The sequence below is a fragment of the Brienomyrus brachyistius genome, chromosome 22, assembly GCF_023856365.1.
Source record: "Brienomyrus brachyistius isolate T26 chromosome 22, BBRACH_0.4, whole genome shotgun sequence".
Classification (NCBI taxonomy): Eukaryota; Metazoa; Chordata; class Actinopteri; order Osteoglossiformes; family Mormyridae; genus Brienomyrus; species Brienomyrus brachyistius.
Window position 1 is genome coordinate 11,608,754 of NC_064554.1, and position 17,158 is coordinate 11,625,911.

Below are 17,158 nucleotides of genomic sequence, written 5' to 3' on the forward strand. Positions count from 1 at the left end.
GCAGCATACAGGGATGACTTGTCGTCAATCCATCAGCCCTAACAGTCATTTTGGAGAGGTTTACGTTCAGTGAGACATCAGAATTACATAAGAGATGTGGTGAACTGCAAAACGTCCATAAATTCTGTGGCTTGAAACATATCGTGCAGTGTACGGATGTACCAGTACCAGGGTTATGATACATTCAACTAAACCTGTATATTTTTAACTACAAGTTTTGTGCGGATAAAGGCACATGACACTAACATACGGTTATGAATCATTTACGTGCAGATAAAACCATAAGTTGTGTCATCTTGAGTATGCTTCTTCACCCTCAAGTATTGTAGGATGAACGAGAAAAAAAAGTAAAAATAACTTATTTTTGGATCGAAGTAGGAAGAAATGATCAAACCCGCCTTGGCAGAGTTGCATGTAACCTAACATTAACCTCAATCTTAGGTCTCTTTCAAGGTTGTAACTAATAATTTAAATAATTAAGTGTTATACTTGCATAGCTCTCAAACTTCCCTTATCTGTTTTATGAGTGATGAATGAGATCTGAGTCACAGAGAGTCACAGAGAGCATCTTTTCAGCTCAGTGCCATATTATTTCATCCATCCCATTCTCATAAAAAATACTCAGAATCCCACAGTTACTGCTCAGTTTTGCAAGGCTGTTGTTTTCATATGGTCATGCATCGTAACACCAGGTCATATACACTCATACATCAACACCGACACGCACGGCAGACGGGACTCAAGCAACACCTGACACCATCTGTATGCTTGACGTCTTCTGTACAATAAGACCATGTGTGACGTTACAACTAATTCAACGTAAAATGCTTCTACGGCAATTATGTGGATCGAAGACTAGAGGTTTTTGCTTAAGGTAAATAATTTACTGGAACTGAGGGAAAGACTGTAAGAAGGACTGGGAGAAGAGGAATGGGAAGAGAGGAGATGAAAGAGTAGGAAGACGGGATGAGAAGGAGTAGGGGGTCATGGAACAGCAAAAAATGAAACAAATAATCAAATATAGCAATAAATATGGGAGTTATCAGAGAAGTACAGTTTTGTTTAAGAGTGACAGTTGTCTTTCTTCTCTCCGGTCAGTCTGGCAGCACTGGCGACAAAGGTCTCAGCAACCAGCAAGGGGAAGATGATTGTGGCATCAGCGTAGACCTACAGGAGACAGAATGAACCAGAGCTCAGGAGTGGCCACACAGCGTGATCTGACCATCATCTGCCATTCATTACACAGCAGTTTGTTAAAACATGTAACAAAGTCCCTGCACAGGAGATGCATTCTGCCTCCATATGCTGCTGTACTCAGAATGAAAGTCTTATACCTTCACAGGCTTGGCATCCATGCGGATCTTCCCCCATGACACGGCTTCATCGGGGCGCGCCCCCGAATCAGATCCATCAAACTCCTGTGCTGTGTTCACGTACACAGAGAAGTCGGCGCCATTTCTCTGAGTGAAGGATCCATAAGAGAAACCATGACATCAACAGAGATCATCTGACCTATATCTTAGTCACCCTATAACAGGAGCACAGGCAGGGGTGACCCTCGGTTAAAGACACATTTCTCAAGATTCAAGTTACCATGAGATTGGCGTTAGCGATGTGGTGCTTAACTAGTCCACCTCCCAGGATAATCATTCCAGAGCGCTTGGCAAACACAGCCGTACTGTTCAGTCTTCGGATATCTATAATAAATCACAAAAATATACAAATGCCACGTGATTCCACAGAAGAATCCAAAACAGCAAAGGGTCCACATGCCATGATTTTGAACACTGTACTGCATTTTAAAATAACCACTTCAGCTTTGGGCTGGGTATCGAACTTCGATACTTTCCTGGCACTGGCCGAATTGTTTTGAGACGACCGAGTATCGAAAAACGCCCATCGTGAGTAAATCTCATCAGTATCAGTGAGCCAATGAGCCTCTAGCAGGCTTGTATGCTTGTATGCAGACCTACTACAGCTGGTGATTAGTAACTCTACATAAGCAATTGGCCGAGGCATAGAAAAATACTACATTACGCTCAGAGATGGGGCCCCCGTGTGTGTGCGGGCATTCGGGGACATCGCTGGCAGGTCTGACCTTCTGACAGTTTATCCTACAGCTTTCCTGTAATTTTTGCAATTTTGTGCTTAACTACATATTCAGGAACCATCAGGTTATAGGAGAAATGGTGACAGGAGAAAGTTATTTGTTTTGTTTTTTTTTTTAAATAGGAAAATATGCAAGCATAGCCAAACAAATAAATATAGATTGGTGTAAACATATTTTCCGTAGAAACTTCTCAGCTGTTTTGCAATGAAACACCTAACTTACAATGACACACTGCACACTTTGCATTTGTGACTCTGCCATCGGTCCAGGGAGGGTGAAGGATCTGGAATTCATAGCAGTATGCATGCATTCATTCATTAGAATACATGCTTCTGCCCAATGCCTCTGCGTGCTTTTCGTCTGTGCTGCTCATTTTTTTTAATTTATTATTTTTTTGCACCTTACTATGCCAGTAGTACCAGTAGTCCTGAACCAGAATGCAGGGACGGTACACTGGGCTGCCAAAAGGAGTATCTTAGTTACCAAATTCAGGAAGCCGGTGGGCTATCAAACGCATTTAAAACTTGTACACCCTGGAATTTAAGCTGATTTTTCTTTATGTTATTGAGTGTGTAAAAAGGCCAAGGAGCTGAAAAATAAAACTAAAGATTTGTACTGAAATGTGTAATGTGATTTTGATATGCAAATTTTGCAAAACTGGTATTGAATAAAGTATCACTCAGGAACCTGTATCAAAGTCAAGGTATGGCTACCAGTATTGAATTATTTTTATGATATTGAGACCTACTTCAGCTGTAAAACACAATCATGAAGATGCATGAAGCGCAAAGGGAACAGAATCAGGACACCATTCCTCTATGTCTCACCCTCAACTATATCTAGAATAAGCCCAGGGTTCTTGTAGGAATGGAAGTAGATCATATCACCCAGGGAACCGTCCGTCAAGGCTGGACTGAACACAGGAATGTCATTCTGAGATACACAGAAACGCATCAGTTAGTTCAGACAGAGAGATATGCTTTTAAATTTCCCATTTTAATTTTTCGATGTGCATTTAAAGGGCCACCTGATCTGGATCCTCTGGAAACTATTCATGAAATGAAAGCAGCTTCCATGAAGATTTTGCCAGTGTTACATTTTAGCTCAAGCTGGGAAAGCAAGTACTATTTCAACAAAAACAAGGCAAAAAGATTGGTGTTTGAAAGAATATATATCGTACAGAGAAGACATCTCACCTTGTAGGCCCAGTAGTACACAGACTCTGGGTTGTTAATCTCTTTGCCAAGACGATGGATCATTTTAGATGGAGTCCAGTGTGTACCCTGCCAAAGAGAGAGCAGACAGCCAATTACCAGGCCCTCCCACACTGACACTATTCACAGAGCATTGGCCAGTGGGACCCACCTCAGTTTTCTGTTCCGCAACCATCTGATCCAGGATGGGCATCACCCAGTCTTCAAACTTGCAGTAGTTGTCATTGGGCACCAGGAGGTTCCCTATCCTGCATTAGGAGGGAGGCCAGTCAGTGGGAAGAGGCAGGTGAGTAAGATAGACGTCTTACTTGCAATTGAGGCGGGCGTGGCGCTCAGTCACTAAACTGCCTGGTCAAAAGCCCACTCAGCTACCTGTTGATGCCCCTCTGCCTCAGCTCTCTGCCTGGCAGACTGAAATCTCCCAGGAAAGTGGGGGCCAGACACTTGATGAAGTCCTCTTCTATCCCACCGGCTGTGGTGACAATCACATCCACCTGATAAAGAACAAAAAAATAGCTTCATCACGTCTTGTTGGAAAGTGAATTTAAAAGAATTTTGGTATTTTGGATTGTACCATTTTGTGCTGGACAAGGTACCGGATGGTCTCCCTCACTCCAGAGCTGATGAGGTTGGAGGTATACCCAAGAAAGATGGTGCAACCCAAGCGTGGCTGCTGAGAATCAGTGTCACATCCACCCACCTCCTCCAATGGCTCAAGTCGCTTTTCAATCTGCAGCGGGAGTAAATTTATACTCGCTTATTACTGTCCTTAATTTAATCATCTCTCAGGCAGGACATCATATGTGGTTGATATCAAAACCAGTTCCATCCGCATGCATCACAGTGCTCAGATGTAGATGCCATTCAGTCCTTCCAAAAACGCTAGTGCCGCCATCGTGTTCCTCAGCTTCAGCTCCTGAGAGCAGCCTGTAAGCAAATCTCCCAACCTTCCATCCTCTCTCACCATCTTGTTGATCTCCTGCACAGCCTGTGCGAAGCTGCTGGCCTGGAAGCCGGTGGTGAGGTAAGATTGCAGCAGCGCCTTGTGATCCACTCCCTGGTTAAAGTCGTAGCCCTTGATTTGAGGCAGGTCCTCAGGGAGGGGGGAGCTCTCCTTCAGCACTGCCTCGCGGGCCACAATGGGAGCATGTTCAGCCATAGCGGCTTCTAAAAAAGGTGAGAAATCATATTAAAATAAATTAACTGACTTACCATAAAGGGACATTTTCTCACATACACGATGCTCCAGTCATGTCTGCATTCCCACAATTTTCTTTTGCATGAGCATTGTTAAAAATACATTTCTTTCTCTTCCAATTCCAAGTTTAATTCCTGTGATTTTGCTTGTCCTTTCACTATCTCTCATCCTTATCATCCCTAATGGTATAGAACTCTGACATCTGGCAAATCGGGTGGTCTCATTGGTTTTTGAGCTAGTAAAATATATCATGGGGGACACCTCCACCCGCCCCCCGCCCAAATTTATCGCAGGTATGAATGCGTAGTACGTCTGTCTGGGCAGAAGTTCAGGGCCGATATTTTAATCCCAGTCCAGCCCTGGGAGATGCCAACTCTGGCGTGACACTCACGCTTTCTGACTCTCCCGCTCACCTAAGAAATCTTATGGCAAATCTTTATTATTCCAATATAAACGTAAAATTAGCTCAAAATCGTCGGGGTAGTTTACAAACCCTACACACTATTTACAAGGTAATAAAACATTACATTTAAATACGTGTGTATGTGTGTGCAGACTTGTCTCCAGTCAGCTGACCAAAGTTGGCAACCCTGACGATGATACTGTAAGTTTTATCATTTATTTTTTATTTGATCACATTATAGAACTTGCGCATCTTATTTCTAAAATTATCCATCCTGAATAGGTACTCACAATATGGCTCTTACTTCAAAATGATAAGAAAAATATCAGCGTCATGGCTAAACACTGTAGTATAATACCCTGTGGCGAGTGATGCAGGTCAAGAATCAGGCTATGTACCCATTTAGGTATAAAACCTTAATTCCTACAAGTAATTAAAACAGAACATACCTAAATATCTGGAATCCTTACCGCTATATGATATTGTTCTGTGTTATGTCAGAATGCCTAGGATCCATTCTCCGCGTTGCTCAACCCCACAGTTCAATCGGCAACACGGTGAACAGACATGTTGTCGACTACGGAAAGCCAGAAAGGACATACCGTCCCAGATCTTCCCTAAATCACACACATCTATTTAAATGTTATAAAAAAGTACATATTCCAAACCGTATGTAATATTTATTTTTGACACATTAATGATTCAAATCTAGTAATGACATATATAGACAACACACAGTACATATATAGCAATTTCTATATAAAAATAAGTCTGACTTGCAGAAATGGTAATAATTGGATATGACGATAACTACAGTACAGTAAATATTGCACGAGAAGCATGCAGTCAAATGTATGGACATACCTACTGAAAATCATTTGTTTTTCAACAAAATGATGACCGTAACCATCCCTCCTGGTTATGTAGCAAATATCATCTTGTGAACAAGAACAGAGATGGAGTGCTGTGACAGATGACCTGGCCCCCACAATCCCCCCACCTAATCCATACAGAGCTGGTTTAGGATGAGCTGGATCGAAGAGCAAGTGCAAGTTTTATTCCGGCAGCCATTACACTGAGGAATAAGTTATGAGAAATGGTCCTGTGAGTGAGCCAGTCCTTTAACAAAATCGCACTACAGACTTAACCATACATTTTTTTATCAGTGTTTAAATGACCCACGGCATCACTAAGAGCAAATGAATGAAGAGTAAGAAAATGTATTTGCCTCTTTGCTGCACATTTCCCCCGATTGATCTAGCCACGCACACACACAGCTGTCAGATGTAATTGTTTTATCGTGCTGCACAGCTTGCTGTGGATGGGGGTGGGGGTGGGGGTGGGGGGCGGGTCACCCATGCCGTCGCAACAGACCTGTACAATCTCCATCTCGACCCCAGAATGGACAGCAGTTCAGCTGGAGGCTGTGATCTTCTTAGCATTTGTATGTCCGTCACACAATCAGAAGTGTGAACATGGATCAATAATTTCTTTCTTTCTCATTTTCGTATCTACACACTTACCAGGGCGGTGTGGCAGGGCGGAGTGACACTTAGACATCATACCTCCAGGGTGTGGCTTCTGCTACTGACACATGGAAAAGTAATGATTTTGTTCTAATAATTTAAGATATCGATAAACATTCCATACAATAATTACTGTATATTGAAAATGTTCCTTCTTCCCAAACGTTTCATTACCAATCAATGAATGTAGTTGATTTCAGGCAAGTAAGCACCCGATTCAGCACAAGTTTTTCAAAGTCAGTTACAGCCCCGTCGACGACACAGCGCACAGGACAGAAGTGTATGGACTGGGTCTGCTTGTTTGGTCCAGATAATCCCCGGCATTTAACACGTGGCACCAGCTGTGACTTGATATGCAAGTGAGAATAGAAGGACATGGAGATGAACTGCAGCCCACAGAGGCATAAAGGGCAATTTAAAGACTGCGATGAACTGCCAACTGCCCAGTTCCGGCTGCCCTTGTCCCTAACAGGCTGATGAGATGGAGGAGCATGGAGAAGCTTTGCTTCATCTCACAGAATGACCTGCTGCTTTGATGTCCTCTACAAAGCAACTGATGTGAGAAGCCCGTGGCCCCCCCATCACCCAAATGCCCCCCAGGGGTCAGATTGGCCTGTGCCTGGTGGTCTAACACACACTTTCATCATTACTGAAGAGGGGACAAGGCCGTGTGATGTCCCTATGACATTTCACACCTACCCTTTAAACCCGCTGCTCCCCGCCCCACATCACACAGTGGCTTTGAAGACCCTCTCGTACTTCCATAGGGGTGGAGGGCTTTAAAAGCGTCTCGGCGTCCCAGATCACTTAGACCTGCTTCTGTGGCTGTTTGGAGAAGTAAGAAGTGAAGACAGATTTCAAAACCTGAAATACAGATGGAAAAAGGCCTGAGGTGGTCCTGATCGCTGCTATCAGGTAAGGGAGCCTATTTATAAAAGGATCTGAGCCGAGGGTGACTTTATCTGCCGATTTATCTGCCGTCCTGTGCCCTTTCTTGATGCCGGCAGAATCGGTCGAGCGATTGGCTCGCAGCCCCATGTCTGGGAAGATGTGCAGCAGTAACAACGTGGTGCAGGCACGGCGTGCCGTGGAGCAATTGCGGGCGGAGGCTGGTATGGAGAGGGTCAAGGTGAGCGCCGGGAACGGAGCCTTAACTGGGCGACTTGGGGGCGGAGCCTTAACCGGGCGACTCGGGGGCGGAGCCTTAACCGGGCGACTAGGGAGCGGAGCCTTAACCGGGCAGTGTAGGCCTTTATACTGTGAGGACGTCATTTGAGTAGCGTCTGGGTAAGGGACAGAGCGGTAAGCAGCTAAGGTGGACTAACTGACCCCAGAAGACCACAGAGAGCAGGACAAGGGAGGAGGGGAACGCCAACAAGAAAGTCAGACACTGCTAATCATGTTACAAAGCTTAACGAGCTCCACCCTTTTCTGGTTGGGGGTGCAGATCTCCATCGCAGCAGCACAGCTGGTGCAGTACTGTGAAGAACATGGCCGCAGCGACCCCCTCCTCACCGGCATTGCCGCCTCAGCCAACCCCTTCAAGGACAAGAAATCGTGCGTGCTGCTGTAGGCGTCAGCTGGCCCAGACAGCATCGGCGGCAGAGTCCTGCAGGGGCTCCTCGCCCCCAACAGAGCTTCCACGCCAGAGTCAGCCGGGTCTTATGGCCGAACCCAAGGCTGCGACGTGTGTGCGCCTCACACGTACGCCAGGGTACTTCCATCCAGCATGTGACGGCGTCCAATCCATCGTTGAGGGGCTAAAGGAGCCAGAAACGCTGTGAGGGCGCGAGCAGCAGACGTCATCGCTGGTCCCCAAAGCCCTCAGCATAAAGGCAGCAGACATCAGAGGTACACCATAAACATTTATTATACATTTTATGAATACATCATACAAACAGCTGCACGTCTGAAGTAGTGTTTTACTTTCAGCCAAATAATTTAATTTTAAGATACAAACTCCACGGTGACAGCGGAAACATAAGGGTGACCATTAGGTCACCAGCCAGGGTTCAGCAGCCTGTCACCGCTTTAGGCCCTGCATTAAAGCCGAACGTGATTCTAGTGCAGACAATTTCATGACTGCATTAAAATGTAAAAGTATTTAAGTAGTGCAAACAATTTCATGACTGCATTAAAATGTAAAAGTATTAGTAGTTTAAATCAAAACTGATGCTAATTATGCAATATGATTTATGTTATTGGCAACAACTGATGATGTCACTGGGTTTGTGCGTGTAAGTTACATTACTTAATTTTTGAGACCAATATGACTGGTGCAAAATAATGACACAAATTTGATGATGTTTAAAAATGTAAATAGTTAACTTTTTGTAGGGCTCAGATGACACAATCAAGAATGCCTCCAATCACATGACAGAATCAAAAATGCCTCCAATCACATGAGACAATCAAGAACGCCTCAAATCACATGAGACAAATCTAAATGCCCTACATTTGCATGACGGTTATGGAATTTTCCTTCATGTACAGCTGCACAGGCTGCTTTTGTGGAATGGAAATTGGAATATATCGGTTTGAAACAATGACTGGAACATCTCAGAATCAGTGCGACCTTTTCACATTACTTTTAAACAGCATACCTTAAAATCATAGTTTCAGTCATATGTGTAAAAATCACCTGTAAAGCATTATTGGACACTTTTAATAAAGAAAAATTACAAATGGTATCTGCATACATCCATCATTTTAAATGACCGATTGTTATGTCCCCTTACTATACAAATAAGGCTTAATGCGAAGTCTAAGGCACTGAGCTGTCAGACACGCTCATCAGGCTGAGGGTGGAGCTGCATGTCGGACACAAAGAAATACCCCCCTCTCACTGGTGTGCTGGCTTCCACACCTCCACGCATATGTTCCCAGAAGCCACGGCAAGCACTCCGGCCTCCACGCTTAGCTGGGTGAGTGGGGGGGCAGAACAAGACTAGGTATCAGTGCATTTTTTTATAGTAGATATGAACAGGTGATGGGGGACGATTCTACCAATGGCTCAGTGCTCATGTCACTATTGGGGATGGAAAAACAGTAACAGGCCAGTAACTGACTCATACCACTAAGTCTGGGGTTCGAATCCTACCTCTGTGTGTCTGAGTGCATGTGTGTAAGCGAGTAACGTATATATTACATTATGAGGAACAAATGTCCCCACAATGTGATAAAAACCTGTTATTTTGACCTTGTGGGGACCATTTCTGCAGTCCCATAAGGGAAAAAATATGTGACTGCAATCAAATAACTAAAAATGCCAAAAAGTATTTTGTTTGGTTACTTATGGTTAAGGTTAGGGCTGGGTAGGGGTTACAGTTTTCTTACAGAAAAACACAGCCACAGATATAATTACAAACCTGTTTGTGTGTGTATGTGTTTGTGTCTGTGAGCATGTGTCCTGCGATGTCCTCACACCCCTTTTAGTGTGTCCCCCGCCCTGTGCCCCGGGCTGCCTGGAATGAACCCTGCCCCCCTGCAGGTGGTGAGCAGGTCAGTGTGTGACGACTGTGGCTTGTGACCGAGACTCCGGAAGCGTACGAGGCCTAACCTCCGAAATGGAGAGTGTGACTGGAACAGCATGGAAGGATGGGAAACAGTGTTTTCCTTCTGCCTGCTCATCTCACTCAATTCCACTAGAGGGTGTGTGCGTGTAGAGTGGGGTGGGCAGGCCTTACCCCATTGACTGCAGACTGGCGGTGCAGCGTACACAGCGTCCTGGGGGGGGCAGAGGGGAGATGCACCTGCGGAAAGCAGGTCGAGTATCAGTGAAGAATCCAGCAAGGGGTCCAGCCAGTATATATACGGCCAGTAACATTATACCGATCCTCCCGCAGTGACCTAGTAATATTATACCAATACTACCACCTAGTAACATTACATCGATCCTCCCGCAGTGACCTAGTAATATTATACCAATACTCCCACCTAAAAACATTACATTGATCCTCCCGCAGTGACCTAGTAATATTATACCAATACTCCCACCTAGTAACATTACATCGATCCTCCCGCAGTGACCTAGTAATATTATACCAATACAACCACCTAGTAACATTACATCAATCCTCCCGCAGTGATCTAGTAATATTATACCAATACTCCCACCTAGTAACATTACATTGATCCTCCCGCAGTGCCCTAGTAAAATTATACTGATACTCCCACCTAGTAACATTATACTGAAACTCCCGGAGTAACCTACAGTGTCAGGATTCAGTTACTGCCATCAGAGCATAACACTCACATTACAGTTGCCTACTCATTATAAAGATGGACACACTTCTCCACGTGCGGACTGTGTGTTCATGCATCCTTTTAAATTTACTTGACAGGTCTGAATATAGAACTGAAAGAAACAATGCAGCAGCATATGAAAAACTGAGCTGCAGATTTTCATTATATTCAGAAAATGTGGTAAAACTTGCTAAGCTTGAGGGCGCAGATTAGAGATATGATTTTTTTACTCTGTGCAGGAAGCCTTCAATGAAGTATCCAGTCTGCTTCACTGTCTATTAAGCTCTTTGAATCCAGAACCCTGATGGTTGTGAGAGGGTTCAGGGGGGTACCTTGATGGTCCGGTCCGATGAGCAGGTGTAGAGGGCCCCGGGGGATCGATGGACCCCCGTCACCAAGGAGCGGTGCCCCACATCAAACTGTGACACCGCCCTGAGGGAGCCGTTCTGGAGAGAGAAGGTGTGCAGGATGCCGCGGTTATCTCCAGCCCACACCTCCTGGCCACCATACGACATGGAGCGTATGTAGGACTTCAGCTGGGGAGAGAGGGGAGGGGCTTAGCATGAAACAGCCTCTGGGGAGTGAGGGGAGGGGCTTAGCATGAAACAACCACTGGGCAGAGAGGGGAGGGGCTTAGCATGAAACAACCACTGGGCAGAGAGGGGAGGGGCTTAGCATGAAACAACCACTGGGCAGAGAGGGGAGGGGCTTAGCATGAAACAACCACTGGGCAGAGAGGGGAGGGCCTTAGCACCAAACATCCTCTGGGGAGTGAGAGGAGGGGCTTAGCACAAAACGGTCCCAGAGTGGGCTAGAGTAAATTAGTTATTGGTCAGCAGTATAAATGAGTTTAAAATCTAATCTGGACCATGAATAAGTAGTTCACGTCATACTGAAATTGGGTTCACTTTCACATGGTGTAAAACACCAACATACACACTAGATGCTGAGAGTCAGGAGGAAATTCCACCTAAGTGAAGTGGTGTAACCAATAAACCCTACCTTATTACCCTACCTTTTGCTAAGTTTCTACAATAAGATTTCAGCAAGTTATGAACTGAAATACACGAGAAAGATACGCCGCATCGCAGAGGATGCCGTCGACTCCAGAGGGATAAGAGCGTGAATGTCTGACCCCTGCTGGACACGTCCTCGACTGCAGCCAGAGCGCACCTTCATTTTCTGGAGTAGTTTCCCCGCCTGCCAGTCAAACACGGCCAGGCTGCCATCTTTGCTTGCAGACAGGATGTACTTGTCATCCGCAGCAAGGCATAGAACAGCACTTCCGTGGAGATGCAAGCTCTTCACCAGGGGCTCCGCGGCTGCAAGGAGACGATGTTCCCGGTCACAGAGTGGCGGGGGGATGGGGCGACGGCGGGGGGATGGGGCGACGGCGGGGGGATGGGGCGACGGCGGGGGCATGGGGCGACGGCGGGGGCATGGGGCGACGGCGGAGGCATGGGGCGACGGCGGGGGGATGGGGCGACGGCGGGGGGATGGGGCGACGGCGGGGGCATGGGGCGACGGCGGGGGGATGGGGCGACGGCGGGGGGATGGGGCGACGGCGGGAGAGTAATAGCAAGTGGGCGAGGCGACGGTATGGACTAACCCCTGGTGTCGTAGATGCTGACCTTCTTGTCGACGGAACCGGCCAGCAGCACGTCAGCCTGGCAGGACAGGCAGAGCACAGCGGCGTGGCCCCGGATGAGGCCACACTCGGCACCACCAGCCTCCAGGTCCCAGAGGCGCACCGTGCTGTCAAAGGAGCCTGAGCAGAGCAGCGGCCCACAGCCAGCCAGGCACCACACCCAGCCGCGGTGCGAGCTGAAGAGCCCCGGCGCCCGCAACGTGTGCAGCAGCTGCCGCTCCCGCAAGTCCCACAAGATCACATTGCGGTCGCGGGAGCCCGAGGCACACAGCGCCCCCTCGGGGCCCACCAGCAACAAGCAGTTGACTTCGGCGATGTGGGCCGAGGGCAGACAGAAGTGCTCAAGGCTGGGGGGGCCACCTGGGCGGGCACCATGCCCTGCGGTAACGTCGTCGCCTCCTCCCTGCCCATGTCCTTCACTCAGACCCACCATGGCTCTTTCCATTCTCTCCCGCTCCATTTCCCCAGCCACCTGCTCCACCTCCTCTGCTACCACTTCCTCTTCTCTGTCTTCCACTGCTCCCCCTGCTCCATGCCCCGATCGCCTCTCTCCATCGTTTCCGAGCCCTCCGTCTCCCTCCTGATGGGCCCCTCCATGAGCCCCGGAGCCCCCGCCCCCGGAGCTCTCCACTCGGACCCCCCTGTCCCAGTCGGCCTCTACCGCTGCCCCCCCAGGCCTGGCCCAGCCGCCGATAAGCTGCTCCATCTCCAGGCAGGCGGCTGGCCAGTCAAAGCCATCCACCGGCCCCAGGGGGAAAGAGGCCTGAGACCCGATGAGCCGGCGAGCCCGCAGCTGCCAGGCAGCACTGTCCTCGCTGACATCACGGAGGGCACGGCAGACCTGCAAGGGGGAGGCACAGGAACAGGAAATGAACCTGTTCACACTCAAATATATACATCTATATCAGTGCAGTAGGCTTGCTGGCAGAATAACTCTTGTTGCATCAGTCAGACTCAATCAGCCGATAGCTGATAAACTGCATGCTGTTCTATGCTTAAGAAGCAATGAACAGCATTGTAAACCAACCCACTGCAAAAAAAATCTGCAATCACCTCTTAAGGCTTTGTGAGCCATGTGTGACATCTTGTCCCTTTAATATTGAACCTTAGCCAATATAAAGGTTCAGTTCTGATTGTCTCTCACAAACACCCACAGCAGACCCAAAATTAGTAATTTTTCACAATATATGGAATGATGGCGAAATGGCACCCCTGTCTGTTCATGCAGAGTTTGCATGTTCTCTCCATATTGCCTGCTTTTCCTCCCATAGTTTTAACACATGCAGTCAGGATACTTGGTCTCTCTAAGTTGCCCCTGGTGACTGTGAGTGTGCATGCATGTGCTCGGTGATGGACCGGGATCCCACCCGGCGATGGACCCCCCTACCTGTGCCCGGTGATGGGCCTGCATCCCGCCCTTGCTGGACCCTCACCTGTGCCCTAGGCTGTCCAAAGGAGGGTGCAAGCCTCCCCATCACCTTGACAGGCAGTGTTCCCCTACTTACCTGGGGCAGAACTGTGATGACACACTCTGCTGGAAGGTGGGAGACGATACGAGCCACCATCTCCCATGGCAACGACAGCAGCCCTGTTCGTTCTGGAGAAGCCAGCGATGGTGAAAACGCTCGCCTGGAAAGTCACCAGGAAGGAGTTTACTTTTAAGCTAACAAAAAAATGTACAGGAGTAACCAGAAAAACATACAGGAGACTGCAAAGGAATATTGTAAAAAAGACTGGACAAATATAATCATATTACAATCATATTGCCTAGGCTAGGCCTTGCTCTGCCTCATGAGAAAATCATGTGACTTTAACCCACACTGGATGGGTAACTGGCTGAACGAACTGCTGAGGTGATTAATGTAAAAGCCAGAGGTATGACAGGAACTGCCCACCCTTGCAGATCTTGCCCGGCAGGCTCTTTGTACTGTGCATTTAACGGAAGCTGTATTTCATGGTCCACATTACTGCCCCCTTTCAGCTCGGCTGCAGCCTCTCTCTCCGCCAGCGTCTCTCTAGTCTCCGACATCCATCCACTGTGGACGAACAACAGCCTTATTTCTGCAGGTTAAAAAGTCTCCAAATTGCTAATTGTATTGCACACAGGGCGCTAACAGTTCACAGGTACAGCCGTACAATTCTGACAGTAAAATAATTTTCATTTGTTTAATGATTAACAGATTTGTCTTAAATGCTGACCATTATCCGAGAAATGCGTATAAACATTTCATCCACTGTTATTAGAGCTGTAATTGAGACTTATTCTTAATTGAGAATATTCACTTAAGCATTCACGGGTCGTGGTGGCCTTTTCCCCGTCGGATAATCGCCACCCAGCTCTCCGAAGGCGTTTCCATGTTTCATTACACCAAAACATCTAGTAAGAGCAGTGACACCTAAAGGCAAAACCACACACCTTTAAACGTTTCCCTTGCTGTTTTTCAGATGTCGTCGTTTACATGGTTGCGACGTCAATCCATGATCATCAGCCTGATGGTTCTTAAGGAATGACAACCGCTATACACAACGAATGTTGTCAGCCACAGAGATCCACAGTCTTCGTTTTTGTTGCGCCTGATATCAGCATATGCGGCCTTAAAATACTTATGTCTATAGCAAGAAACTGCAAAAATGCTCGACTTCGTTTCGTGATACAGTACAAAACTTAAATTGATTATTTCAAAACACAGCGTTCAGCTGGCGACCCAAATTCAAAAGCCGCTGGCGCACCATATTACGTCATAAATATGCGACCACATTGGAAAGCTGTGCCGCATGGCCGAGTTTCAGGAAGTGTCTTAGTACTGTTACGACAAGCTTATTCATAACTTTTGATAGTCTACTCATCTTCCTACCAAGTCAACTCAGGATTAAGCTAGTATTACGTTTTCAGAAAATATGCCAAAATAAGATTGACCACTCTATTCATTGATGCGTTTCTCCCTACATCACGGAACTCTTTCCAAAAGAACGATAATGTCTAGCAAATGGACAACATATCGGACACTTAACATTAGAGTCGATACTGGCAACGAACAATTTACTGGTCTGCGAGTGTAAGAAATGTTAGACATTTGTCATTTAAATGCTGTCAGTCATGTCGTGCTGACATTTTAATACAATTCAGATGAAAAACCATCTCCCATTACACACGCCATTAAATAATACGTTCATTTCATTTCAAAGCCCTCAAAACAACCTAGAAGAGAAAGAAAAAGGCAAAATAAACGATTCATTGGCAGCTTGGTACAAAACCTTTTATTTTCCATTCACAAACGAAAAATAAAAGTGATACGTCTGATACATAAGTTAACATCCTACCAGCAATACACTTAAGGGAAAAATCGCAGTCTTGAGATTAAATTACACAAGGCTCTTACAGGTGCGCCCTTCATTCCCTGTTTATACATAAGCTGGAGTTCTATCCCAGTTTTCCCCGTTTGTCACATTCTTATGGCTAAATTTAAACAGGTCTACAATATGGGAAATTAAAAAAAAGGATTTAAAATTGGCCTAAAACAAGGACAATGGAGAGGTGAAGGAAAACACTGGAAAAAAAAATATGAAAACCGCATCAGGAATGCAAAGTGGGTGGGTGTTCACATGAAAGAACACATAGCAACATTTGTAACCTCAGGTCAAACAGCGAAACCTTCTCAGACAGACAGCTGCCGGCCACGTCTATGAAATTTGAAGTGCAAGTTGGATAATTTGAGCAGAATTAAATTATGCTTTAAAAAAAAAAAAAAAAGCTTTTGAGACCCTAGCTTTGGCAGGAAAAATGGCAAGCTAGTGCGGCACAGTCCTCTACAGGCGCAGGCTCCCGTTGAGCGACGTGTACATCGAGCGGGAAAAATAAAATGGACGGTCGTTGCTTTACAACTACAAAACAGGCCTTTACGTTAAGATGCTCACAAGTAATTCTTAACAGGACAAAACCTAGAGCCTATCAATACAGCCTTATACTGTAACGCGTGAAAAATACACGGTGAGAGAAGGCAGACAAACACTGCTTCATTAACCCCGAATAAAAACGATACGCGGTGATGCCGTGCCTGGAAACCGATGTGGCCTTATGACACTCGACGCATGCTCCCTGTAAGCTATGGGACAGAAGCAGGCGCCGGTCCCCTTGACGAGCACAAGCCAAATGAAAATGACACACAACACAAATACATGTGCGTTTATCACTGGTGACACGACGCATCACAGAACACCACCGCTGCCTTCTTCCCGAAGCCGCTGGAGCCACAATGAAGTCAAAGTGCCTTGTGAGGGACTGGAGGACAAACCAAAGCCAACAGGATACGGAGAACTCAGTGTAGACACAAAGGAAGAGACACTAGTACGGATCCAGGTACGGCGCTGGACACTATCCCACAACTTTTAGATGTTTTTAATTCATGTAGTTTCAAAATTTCACTATACATATCATAATCAAGGCCATTCTTGTAAAATAATTCTTCAAAACTAACCTGTTAGGATTAAATTTCAGTTCCATAGAAGTGCATAAACCTAAGCACCTATGGCTTTAAATACAGCTCACATTTCGTCTTCAAATCCAAAGCCAACGCATTTAAAAGAGGCAATAGCAGCAAACTGATAAATCTCCCCTTACAGTATCAGCCGACCAGAAGAATGACCTTGCTTCTCCATATGGCAACTTTAATACAACAAAAAAAAAGTTTAGTTTTAATTATAAAAAAAAAAAAAAAAAAACCTGCCTTCCTCTACATTGCTTATATTGTCTACATTGCTTAGTATAGGTTCCTCACAGTTTTACGGCTGGGGCGGATTAATAGTTGGGTACCTTT

The 17,158-nt window shown here is 46.3% G+C and overlaps 3 protein-coding genes across 5 annotated transcripts; 1 reads left to right on the forward strand and 2 right to left on the reverse strand.

Annotated features, from left to right (window-relative positions):
• Positions 1-635: 635 nt before the first annotated feature.
• Positions 636-5,532, reverse strand: dhps (deoxyhypusine synthase). Of its 2 annotated transcripts, none has more exons than XM_048992178.1 (10): positions 5,396-5,532; positions 4,289-4,491; positions 3,899-4,054; positions 3,697-3,818; positions 3,476-3,572; positions 3,307-3,393; positions 2,938-3,043; positions 1,594-1,697; positions 1,335-1,460; positions 636-1,167 (listed from the first exon to the last, which is right to left on the reverse strand). In XM_048992178.1, the coding sequence occupies exons 2-10, from the start codon at positions 4,481-4,483 to the stop codon at positions 1,063-1,065; spliced, it is 1,098 nt and encodes a 365-aa protein (XP_048848135.1). In that variant the 5' UTR covers positions 4,484-4,491; positions 5,396-5,532; the 3' UTR covers positions 636-1,062. The 2 variants fall into 2 exon arrangements, with proteins under 2 accessions (XP_048848135.1, XP_048848136.1); XM_048992179.1 differs by having other exon boundaries at positions 5,375-5,527.
• Positions 5,533-7,274: 1,742 nt separating this feature from the next.
• LOC125718366 (guanine nucleotide-binding protein G(I)/G(S)/G(O) subunit gamma-12-like) lies at positions 7,275-8,983 on the forward strand. 2 transcript variants are annotated; one of them, XM_048992187.1, is made up of 3 exons: positions 7,275-7,366; positions 7,459-7,580; positions 7,899-8,983. In XM_048992187.1, the coding sequence occupies exons 2-3, from the start codon at positions 7,488-7,490 to the stop codon at positions 8,022-8,024; spliced, it is 219 nt and encodes a 72-aa protein (XP_048848144.1). In that variant the 5' UTR covers positions 7,275-7,366; positions 7,459-7,487; the 3' UTR covers positions 8,025-8,983. The 2 variants fall into 2 exon arrangements, with proteins under 2 accessions (XP_048848144.1, XP_048848142.1); XM_048992185.1 differs by having other exon boundaries at positions 7,309-7,580.
• fbxw9 (F-box and WD repeat domain containing 9) lies at positions 8,304-15,098 on the reverse strand. Its single transcript, XM_048992175.1, has 8 exons — positions 14,761-15,098; positions 14,240-14,380; positions 13,850-13,973; positions 12,306-13,185; positions 11,870-12,018; positions 11,029-11,232; positions 10,138-10,203; positions 8,304-9,371 (listed from the first exon to the last, which is right to left on the reverse strand). The coding sequence occupies exons 2-8, from the start codon at positions 14,371-14,373 to the stop codon at positions 9,294-9,296; spliced, it is 1,635 nt and encodes a 544-aa protein (XP_048848132.1). The 5' UTR covers positions 14,374-14,380; positions 14,761-15,098; the 3' UTR covers positions 8,304-9,293.
• Positions 15,099-17,158: the final 2,060 nt, after the last annotated feature.